We start from the raw sequence: 12,121 nt of genomic DNA, 5'->3' as shown, positions 1-12,121 counted from the left end.
AAATTCCGTACATGTCACGCCATGCTGCCAATCCGCATGGATCACACACCTGATATGCACAATCACCCCCAATTGGGTGCAAATTAACCCACCAAACACTAAGCTTAGCTCTATTTTCAGTGCAGAGATTTTGAAGCAGAACAGCATCCTAGGTAATATTGAGTTATTACATCTAACACAGCTCTGCTAAATGACGGATTTTGGTGCAGGATGGAGGGGTGGGACACTTCCTCCGGATATGCTCCCTGGTGCCATAATACATAGGGGGGTGGGGGGGATTCAGTTCTATATAAACTCCCTTAGGAGCCTCACGCAATGTTCGGGTGCGCACACGTCCTGTTGTTGCAGTACTCTAAACAGCACCAATCTTTGATCGCACCTCCTATGGCCTAATAAACTACTATATTTTTCACCCTGGAATAATGTTATCAGGCCTTGAGTAAAGTACATATATTTGGTATTGCTCTCATTGGGAAATGTAGCTTATTATTGCATGTTATATGTTGCTGGGGGTGCTAATTGGCGAAAAGAAACTATAGGCAGAATAATGGCAAAAACAATTTATTCCAAAATGTTATCAAAAGAAAGCCCAATCAATAAAAAATGAACTTGGGTATACCATACTGTCTAGTCATATTCTATAGGTACAATGACTACAGTAACCATTTGTGTTAAAACAAAAGCTAATTTGTGTACAAGTTATTTAATATATTAGTAAATCTCCCGAGTGAGCAATCACAGTAAAATAACAACCTTTAATAATCCAATCAAGTTTGAGAGTGAAAGAGAATGTAGAAGCCCAAATAGGCCAGAATAAGTAGAGTCCCAGATCAAACAATGAATAAATTCATGTGTACCAGAAGTTATTATGTAATCCATATGTGTGCATTGATAAACTCCTTAAATCATTCCCAGTTTTGTCTTTCTACAGATCACTGTGCTCAAAGAGATACATTTCTAGCTCTGTACTTAATGATTTTTACATCTAGCAAAGCACAAGGTGTTTATCAGATGTTCACGTGCATATGATTTTGAATCCCATGTGATTGTTGATCATTGTAGTATAACAAAAATGGAAAAACAACAGCTTATTTTGCTGAATTGTCAGTTCAGCAGCTGTAGTTGTTTCTCTCCACCACAGAGGGCCAGACTTGAGCCATATTTCAGTAACATTATTTTTTGTGTTGTTTTTTTTGTGTGCAGATGGCATTTTCAAAGCTGGTGAAGACAGATCAGAAATGTGGGGGGCATCGGAAGTTCAGGAAGATGAAAATACTAAAGTGGAGGTTCCGGTTGATCAGGTAATTTGCCTTACAGCTTTTAAGCCATCAAATGGTAATGAGAAAAAGAAAAATAATACAAATTGTTTGCCCGTTCAACACTATCAGCTGAGGCTGGAAAGCTATAAAGGACTCATTTTAAACCTCATATTCCAGCAGCTAATTAAAGTTGAAATGCAGATGAGTGCTTTTAATTTGAAGCATTGAAAGTATTTTCAGGCTATTTTTTTAAGAGTTATAAATTAGTAAATGCTACTATTTTTAAAAGCCGATTTGCATAATGTTACTTTGCCCTAGGTAACCTTTCACAAATATAGCCTTAAGAGAGGCTGCTAAGGCTTCAAAGTAGTTATCTAGAATTGGCAAGATTACATTTAAGCTGATCTTTATAGCTCCGGTGGTACGTGTCTTATAGCTCTTTAAAATAATTCCTGCATTTATAATTATATATGCTGCACTAATTGGACCATTGAGTGCTTTGAAGTTACCCTTTTTTAAAATGCATTATCGCTCCACATATGACACCTGGATTGGTTCAACTTACCTCAGGGACCGTGCAGTAAATAAAATTCAAAACCAGTTAGTACTCTAAATCAATTATGATTCTTTATAGATATAGATGTTTAGTAGAGCTGTGCTTAGTGTATGTTGGTTGCTTCAAAGTAAGAACTATAACATGCAGTAGGGATTCATTGGGAGGTGCCTGATACTGGGGTGTTAGCACCAATTGTATTAGCTTATTTATGACTGTGTGCAACCAAGTTTGCAGTGTGCATGTATAGGATGCACTTTTTTTTTTTTTTACACATTTTTTGCTGTAGCAACTAGTTCTAGTATTGTTAGCAAGCAATACTATTAAACTTCTAACTTGATTTGGGCAATCTTAATTAATCGTTGGTCACAAGTTTGCCTTTGTAATGAGGGTAAATGTTATAAACTGACATAATTATTGTGATGTTTAACTGCTTGGTTGCCATGGATGCCCACATGTCGCACTCAAAAGAGTTAATGCTAAGACAGTCATGTTTTATGATTGGTAATATAGTAGCAGATAGTCGTTCCATTTTCTGTTGTAATTAGCTCATTAACTTGCATTACATTCAGTATGTTTCTGTACAATAAACGCTCTGTGAGATGATTTTCAAGTAAGCAAATTAGTACAGGGTCACACAGTTTAGGAAGTGCCAGACAGACATTAAAGGGAATACCAATAATGCATGCAATGTCCAAAATGAAAGCTGTGTTTGAAGCTGGCCCTCATGATTCTCTGACCATAGCTAATTATTTCTTTTTCTCTTTTATAAATAACTAACTCTAGGGCAAGAACTCTCTGTGAATTTATAAGTAGGACATTTGAGTAGAAAATGCCTACACTTTCTAATATAAAACGATGTACTTTTCCTTATGCAGTACAAAGTGATCAGGTACTGAATTACACTGAGACAGAAACAAATAGAAATAACACAATACACAGCACAGAAAGACATTAAAGTAGACATGGGGGGAGGTACGATTCTGAAGGAAGTGCCGCGATCGTGGATTATTTGCGCAGAATGCCAGGGGAGTAGTTAATTTCTGGAACCCACGATGCTTATCACACCTCAAATGGGGCTAGACTATACTCATTTTTGCTTGTAACCCCAGGCACTTTGCTCAGAATTGAACCTGCCCCATAGAGAATGTGTCAAATGTTTAAAACATAACACACATTCAAACGGAATTAGGTAAATATACACAAAAATAAGTCCAGCAAAAATGGCCACAAATATAAAACATAAGAATGTAAAAAAAAAGTAACAAAATATATATCCAGTTAACTTCCATCATCCCCCCTTCCCCCCGTGGGAGGTGTAGTAAAGGCTAAATTTACGAGTTGAGGGGTCAAACTCATTTTCGTGAGGTAATTTTACCTCATGAACACACATTAAAAAAGGCGCTTGCGTCGGGAAGTAACGCTCTTCCCCTGAGGAGGCTGGGCTAGGCCCAAATGCATGACAAGAACCTTTTTAAGACCTTAAGTAGCTTGATTTGACTAGAATGCATGAGTATCATGCACGGGTTAACTTGTACAGTATATAAACCTAACACCTGGCATCATAAAGAGTTTCCAGTGCTGCCTTTGTCTAGTTCCCCTAAAATATTAATCAAGATTTGGGCAAGACAGAGTAAGGTAATGGTAATGGCTACTTTCTAGGACATTGTGCATAAACCGAAGCAGTTTGTTACATGTTTTAACTAAAAAAAACTGCATTCATGGCAGTGCATGCAAATCCACCTTCTTTTGCATATATTATATGTTAGAGAGCTTGTATTTCTATCTTATTTCTGTAAAGAAGAATTTCCATCTTTTTCATTTATTTACAATGAAGCCTTCACTAGATACTGGTTTTCATTATAAATTACAAGTTTCAAGACTGCAGACTTGCAATTTTCTATAAATGTTTTAGATTTTCTTTTAACCATCTCCTTCTTCAGAAGTATGCTTTTCTTTTATACACTATCAAAAAAACCAAAAACAAACCATGGCTGCTGAGTCAGTTGATATTTTCATGAGAGGGTGAAAGACATGTACTTTTATTTAAAGTTTTAAGTCACCTTCTGTAGGCTTGCTCTGATACCTGTGCTAGCTTTATATATTTGGTGAGGGCGAAGCACCTCCTTCAGTCTTACTGAAATTTATATTTTTGATAGAAAAATAAAATATCAAACTAATTTCCTGAGATATGAAATGTAAGCCCTTCAATGTTGAGAGTTGGGGTGGGGCTTGATATTGTCTTTGTGCTGGGTGCGATGATGACATCAGGCCCCTCCCCCTCACAGCCACTATACTACAGATATTTGTATAGAGCCAGGGAATTGGGGAGTGTACTAAAAATACCCTTTCTCACCCACAGACTCAGTGGTACCCGCATTTGAAAGAGGGGAAGCCCCTATTTAAAATAATAATAATGTGGCCACTTAGTAATTATTCTCTTGTGATCAACAGAAAATAATCCCTTACACTACAAAAAACATTAAGGAGCCCAGGATGTGGGAGAGGTTTTGTAACAACCATGCAAATATTATGAGAATGTGTTGTTCTATCTCTGATGTAGCTAAATATTGTACAGTATATTAAGGCAAATCTATGTCTATCGTAACCAATGGATAGCTAAAATAAATGTCATTTTTTGAGGAGATGATCTTCTAAAGGTTCTCTCCTTTCCACAAATGTTTTCTACATTTAAATTTACCTCACATTTAGAAGTATTTACTTTGTTTTGCAGAAAAGATAAATTCATGTTTTAACTACCATTTTCTGTAACATTAATATGTAAATTAGTTTATGTGGAAATATCACATATAACTTTAAGAAAACCCAGTACGCCAGCACGGTGATTATAAATACTGTATGTGTATGACAAGTATACATCTTAACATCATAAGACAATTCTGGAGTTCACGGCTTTATCTGTTGTTGCAGAGAGAGGCAGAAACTGTGGAGGAGGAGGTCATGGAGAATGGAGATCTTGATGAGGGAGATGCAGACAGTGAAGGAGAGGAGGAGGAAAAAAGTGAACATCATAACATCCTGCAAGACTCCACCCAGGAAGCTGAGGAATATGAGGAGAACAACATGGTAAGTTATGAGATGGAAACTAATTATCGGGACATGAACAATGACTCAGAAGATTTGATAAAGGATGATGTAACTGAACATCATCAGGAAGAAAATGATCAACATTTTAATTCAGTAGACACAAATGGTGAATGCTTGGGGCAAATTAATGGTGATGTTTTTGTGAAAGAAGAAGGCGAAAAAGAAGACGCTAATGAAAACACAGATGACCAAAGCCAGGTATATAAATGGACAAAAACTTTCACTTTTATGTTTTATTCTTAATATTGTTTGTGATCCATTACATATCCACAGGTATTATTATCCCATAGTTGAAAAACTTGCTGTGACTTTAAGGAAACAACTCCTTTAACTATTAACTGTGGACATTGACATAGCAAGATATAGGTTATTAAACACACATTTCTTTTGCATTCCTTACTTAGATATATTGTGTGTACCTGTTGCCTACATACAGTAGAGATAACCATTTTGTGGGTAGAACCAATAAATAAGAGACTGCAGCAACTCACAAAGGAACCATTACCTCATGAATATTGGTGTCAAACTGTCTTAGTGTGGTCACAGGACCTTGTGGTGAACTGGATGCACATGGCAAAACAACTGCATTTGCACCAGCGCACCTAGTGCATACTAACTTCCTCACTCTGCCCAACTCCACTCATTGGCCAGTGAAAACTTCTGTTCTCCCACAACCACTGCAATCTTGCTCCACAAACCTACAGTATATACTTTAGTGGAAGTCCACTGTAAATTGATAGGCTGCATTCTCATGGATATTGGTTCTGCCCATCCTGCTACCTGCAGGATGGGAGGAGTTGTGTGGAGTGGGGGCGTTCCTTGAAACCTACAGAGTAATGCACCCAGTGATCCTAGTTTTGCAGGGCAGTGGCAAAATGGTATGCTATACTTTTAATAGGATACATTTTGTACCATCTACTTCAGGGGAGGTGCATTTCTAGGCACATGTAAAACTTTAATATATTTAATAGAATTCATTTGGTGGCAAAACCATGTTAGTATGCATAGTGCATGCAGTTTGTCCTAATCATTGCCATATAGGGGAGGATATCTTTGAATAATCCCTGCTTATTTTATCATTGAATGTTTTAATTAATAATAATAATAATAATAATGATATATATATATATATATATAAATGTGTACTGATAGACCCTGTGATGGACATCCATTGTTGGTTGATGAGCTTAATTGAGCACCCTTCATGAAGAGGTCACAATAGCTGAGGGAGGCCATTCAGTGGGTAGTGAATGCCCTCTTGTGAGAATATTGCCGGTGAAAGTCACAGAAATGTAGAAATATTGGCAAATTGTAACATTACAACAAGCCAGTAGGTGTCACAAGTGCAGAAGAAATGTGGATTTGTTTGAGGCTGGTTGTATTTCATAATTATATTAACAATTTAATTCAGCAGAATTAAAAGATGAGTATATCAGAAGGTGACACCAAAAAGACAGCTGCAAGAATGAAGTAATGAGCTATTTACTCAGGATATTTATTGCGCTGTATTTTTATGTGACTCAATAAATTCTGGTTAGGATGTACACTTCACACCCACAAATTAGAGATTTGACAACACATACCTAGACAATTTTATGTATCTTTTTGTTACATAGCTGAATAGTTTATTTAATATGCACACTTCAATGACAATAGACATTTCTAGACAAGTATTGGATACTTATGAGAGTGTATGAGTAAACCCATCCCAACTACTGGCTGCCATGCTCAGTGTACCGCTAACGTGCTTGGTGGGACATAATTGAACCATATCTAGAGCTCAGACTAAGATTCCTGAAGTGTAAAGCAGGAAGTATGAAGCTGATTTATAAATTATTTTACACATTATTATCAATTGTAATACTGTAACGTGAGGATCATTTCCTAGATAATCACAACATGGACTAATTTTCCATCTAGCAAGCTCTTGGAAAAGGGCTGATATAATTCAGGTGTATTACTTTTTGAAAAACAAATTCTGGCGACCTTTCCTAATGAGCAGAAGGAAGGTATAGTTCAAACTTTATTTCAATGCTAAACACAACCATGGTTGCAACTGTCAGAAAATGTACTTCCAGTCAGTCCTATTCGTCTCTGTTAGTAAAAGAAAAAATAGCTTGGCAAGAACATTGCAACCTCTTACAGTACTAAATTTAAAATAACATTCACCATTTGTTTTGGGTTTTACTAGGGTAACTGGTCACCCTGTGCAACTGAATGCTATTTTTTCACTTTTTGATACATTTCAGAATCACATAAATATGCTGTATCCATAAAAAAATGTTGGTACATTTTGTATAAAATTGTCAGTAAAGAAGATTTTCAAGTTTGGAAACCCTCCTCCCACCTATCCTTTACAGTAGTGGTAATTTCATACCATACTTCTTAACATTTCAAATGGATGGGAAGTGCCAGTTGCTTGTGTTCCGAAAGAGGGTCAGCCTATCCTAACGTGTATGACATATGTACCAATCGCATTTACAAGCCAGAAGGATTTTCCATGTTAAATAAACTGCCCACAAGCGTTTGTCCAGTAAGAAACAACTGTCATTTGTAAGTGGCTCGTCGGATGTACACCAGCAGATGTGTGCACTGACCTAAGCTCACTGACCAGGGCAACACATGGGTCCACAAGGGGAGGGGGGGGGGGGGCGTCACCTGAGTACTATTGTAAGAGAGGGAGGAAAGATGTTTTAAAAACAGCTAAATGAAAATGTTTAATATCTCCCTCAGCAGTTACTGTATACCCATTGACTTCTAGCACTATTGCTCCTAAATATAATGAATTATAACAAAGATTAGTATTGCTTGGTACACTTTACTATTTATTTTAATCATAGTCTATATTTAAACTTGGAAATTAAAGCAGAATAAAAACCCCTTACATTAGATGCCACTGTGCGCCACTAGTAATAACAAATCATCCCCAAAATAAATGTACTCTCAGTTAAAGGCCTACAGTATGTTCCAAACTCAAACAACCTGTGTCAATAGGACAATTTCCAGTTTAAGCAGCTTGGCTTTAGAGCACAAGACATAATTAAAAGAAGTAAAACAAGTATAAAGATACAACAATATTGCAAATGCCTGCAATAAATATGTTAACTGTACCATTTCATTGTTTCCAGTTATTTTTAGCTAATAATGATCTTCACAACAATACTTTTGACTCGTCAACAAGAGTTGTACTGCCCCACTAATCTGCTAAGGGGATCCTCAGATATTTATTGTATATTACTTCATTGATCTGTCTCACTTTAGCTTACCGTACAAAGAAAACCAAAAAACATTAGAATTTGCCAAAATATATACCATGGATTCTTTTTTATTAAATGTAAAAAACAGAAATTTTTGGAAGCATTTGATGAATTTATCCATAAAGGAGTGTGGAGTTTATTATCCCGCAAAAGCACAAATAAATACCTCAGTTAATTATAATATTCTATAATCTACAATGTGCAGTATCTTTAATGCAATTTACTTCTGTGCTTATATGAATATTATTCAAATAAGTGAAATATAGCAGCTCCCAGGGCTCCAGCTAGGGGTATGGGCATATCAATAAAATCTTTTATGTAAGAGATAGCGCAACTTTAAATGGTATTTCACATTTACTTTGCCTTATTCAAAGTAACTATTCTGCTTACTATAACTTTTTAATGACTTACAGCACTCAAAATGTTTCTTATAACTGCTATTTTTGCCATTTATCCAAATTGAGAAAAAGTATATCAGGAGGCCTTTTATTGAAGTGAAAGTGCTGATTTTATATGCTGCTATAAATGCAAAATACTGATTCTAACTCTTAGCTTTGGTTAAATAGTATTTATATTTGCTTTCTGCCCCTTTTTAATTGGTCAATGGAAAATGTTGTACCTGGAAATCAATATCTCCCTTTTTGTTATATTGGCCGACTACATATTACCACTTCGAAATTCAGTTATGAATGCTCAGTGCCGGATTAAGGGAATGGAGGTCCCTGGGCTAAGGGGGCCTCCATTCCCCCGTGAGGGCCCCCCCCCCCCGTGATCCGAGCTGCCCGCCCCCCTCCCCCTTCCCCGGCACTTACCTCCTTCCCCGGCGCACTGTACGCTCTTTACTGAGGAGATCTCGTGAGAGTGAGACTCACGAGATCTTCTCAGTAAGGAGACTACAGCTCGCCGGGGAAGGACCGCAGTGAAAGTTCTCAGCAGCACTGATCGCGCCGGGGGCGCCCCGACCAATCAATACTGCTGCTGAGCACTTTCAAGGGCCCCCTGGATGCCATAGGCCCCTGGGCTGTAGCCCAGTTAGCCCTATGGTTAATCCGGCCCTGTGAATGCTACAACATTCATGAGCTGTTTACGCTGATTAATAACTATTTTTAAAAGCAAATATCTATAAGAATCATATTCCTAATTTGATTTATTTTCTGTTATTTCTCATATTGGGTTCTTTTATCATATTCGGTCCATACAGGAAAGCATTATGAAGAGAGGCAATATACTATATTTTGCTAAAATTGTACTAGCTCAATCTGTCTGTCCATATGTACACAAATTACAGGCTCCACCCAGTTGAGTGTCTGCCACCCCAGGAATGCAGTGTTGTTAGGGCAACCTTGAATGTGACGACAACCTTATTGTACAGTAATCTGTTTTCCACAATATTAGGAGTAGTCTACATGAATAATTCATAATTAGCAAATAAGATTTAATGAAAATGATTTCCCCCTATTTATTTGACCTATATATTTATAATATTGTTTTTTTTTACTCCAATCTAAGTCAAATGAAAATCAAAACTTTTATGAATAAACAGAAAATAGAGCTGCACTACTGTAGGGACTAGTAGATCTTGTGTGATTATTTTATTGGAAAACTTCAATATCTTCATACTGTGTTTTTCTTTAGGCTGAATATTCACTCCCGAGACCAACTTCATCAAGACTTCTAGAGAAGATCTCCACTCCTAGTGACGCAGAGAAAATAGATGCTTTTGCTGTAGCTTAACACAGAAGATTAGATCGGTTCTACAATGCTACCTTGATACTTGAATCTGCAAATTTTATTGAATCATTATATGTTTGTAGAAGTGTGTATACATATGCACACCCTAATATTAAACACATAAACATATGTACCGTTTCTAAAGCAGTTTATTTTTTATCAAGAATATTGTTCCTATCTATTTATTAGGGTATTTTTTTATACTGTCAGGTGTTTTGTAATTGTAATATTAAATTTATTATGTTAAGCCATATTACATTAACAGCTCAGCATGTAAGAATTGCACTATTTTTCTTCATCCTATTGCTTATTGTTTTCACATGTCAGTCGGAATAGAATTTATTTATGGCCTTTTACGCAAACTTGTGACCAATTAACTGTTTAAAATGATGCTGTAACCTAAAGGTGCCAATCTGATGTATCCTTTCACTTTGTAAACTGTTGACAGACTGGTTGCTATGGGTTACATCACCTTTTTCCATAGTTACCTGTGCATCAGATTTCATAAATGTCTCCCTTTAAGCTGAACTTAATTTTACATAAAATAATTAAAGTGCTACAACTGGGTAGTCAATATTTGGTTCTCCCTCGGATGTTGAACTACATACATTAATGCGAGTTTCTGCCACACTCATTCTCTACGGTTGATCTTGCACACAAATCTGAAGCTAATTGGAAAACATCTCCAGTCTCCAGGATATTACAGCATTGTACATTATAGTATACCATGTGGCCGTCATTGACAGTAATTTACGTTGTGCATGTAAAGATTTAATGGGCTCTGTTTAATAGCCAGTGATGTCTGCTACTGAACACAGACACAAGGGAATATCGACAACAATTTATAAATAATGACCTATGTCCCATTCTGCGTGTTTACTGTGATCACCAGTTTGAAATGCACTAACATTTACTTAGCGTGTCCTTGTAAAGTGTAAAATGTCATACTCATTAAATAGTAATCCCTGCATACACACCGCTGCCTAAGCAAGACAAATGTTGGGCTCACCAAACAGAACTGAGTGGTATTAGATCTTAAAAGAAACATGTAATTGTTAGGTAAGTTTGCTGAATGTTAGAAACTGCAGCACATGAAATGGAGCTAACGCACTTGGTTAGATTATTCAGAAACCTCATCGTGAATACAAAAGAAACAATATGTATCCATCTGGGCAGATATAATCTGACCCATTTTGTTACTGGCTGAGAGCTCAAGTGATATGAATAGATTTTAGGCATGCACAATTTACAGATTATCCCTCTAGTTGCTGGGGGCATGCATTCAAGTATATTTTTAATAGCAATTACTGGTGTAAAGATGAATTGAAAGCAAAACAGGGAAAATTTAATATTAAAAGATTGTATTGCATTACTCTTGCATATTAGCATGTTGCATTTCTGTGGAAGGCTGATTTATTTATTACTTATAACATTACTAAGTCACATATATTATAGAATGTTATTTTTCCATACAATTCTGCAAAGTGATTCTAAGTCTGCAAACTGATATATGCAACATAATGTTAGCAAATTACTAAATAAAGGCATATTTATGTCACAAATAAACAGCTATTTACATTAAATCAACATTGATGTGCTTTATTTGAAACCAAAGAGAAAAACTCCCCAGAACACTGGCTTTTTTACTGGTTCACAACAGTGTGCTGGGGATTTTACTGTGTATGTTTCTTGATAACCCCTCTCTCTCTCTCTAGCGCCTGCTGTAAACTTATGAGAGCAACTTCCATATTCTGTATTATTTCAATTCATGTAATCATGAGAACTCTCAAAACATGATCCACGTGAACCCTTCGTAGACCGATTGAATCATCATTGAAATAAACTCCAGAGTTTTCATCCCTGGAAATTACAAATATCACCATTGTGTTTTATCAACATGTAAACAGCTGTCTGTCTTTAGTTGCCAATAAATCCATTTGGTTCATTGACATAGAATGGTATATACATCATATTTTATGTTAACTGTAATATAGTTGTCTGTCTTCCTCACTTTCATTGACTCCTACATATTCATAAAGGAGGAGTAATTAAAGACATACAGCAAAATAAGAAATAATTTTATGTCCTTGTATGTAATCAGGAACTAGGAAAACCTTTTAATATCCACATTACATTGCAATATCAACACAAACAATCCTACTTTATGTCTTAAATATACAGTGAAGCTGCTTAAGACTGTAAACTGTTACAAC

General features: G+C 36.2%; 1 protein-coding gene across 4 annotated transcripts in view; it reads left to right on the top strand.

Annotated features, from left to right (window-relative positions):
- DCDC2 (doublecortin domain containing 2) overlaps nucleotides 1-11,491 on the top strand; it is a 91,367-nt gene extending 79,876 nt beyond the window's left edge. For all 4 annotated transcript variants that reach the window (XM_075213143.1, XM_075213142.1, XM_075213144.1 and 1 more), the window contains 3 exons: nucleotides 1,204-1,301; nucleotides 4,744-4,899; nucleotides 9,813-11,491. In XM_075213143.1, coding sequence (XP_075069244.1) covers nucleotides 1,204-1,301; nucleotides 4,744-4,899; nucleotides 9,813-9,911 — 353 coding nt within the window. In that variant the 3' untranslated portion in view covers nucleotides 9,912-11,491. The remainder of the gene's footprint in view (nucleotides 1-1,203; nucleotides 1,302-4,743; nucleotides 4,900-9,812) is intronic.
- The last annotated feature ends 630 nt before the right edge of the window (nucleotides 11,492-12,121 follow it).

Source organism: Mixophyes fleayi, chromosome 5 (genome assembly GCF_038048845.1).
Source record: "Mixophyes fleayi isolate aMixFle1 chromosome 5, aMixFle1.hap1, whole genome shotgun sequence".
NCBI classification, from domain to species: domain Eukaryota; kingdom Metazoa; phylum Chordata; class Amphibia; order Anura; family Limnodynastidae; genus Mixophyes; species Mixophyes fleayi.
Note: the sequence above shows the minus strand (reverse complement) of the source record. Positions and strands in the feature narration are given on the sequence as shown.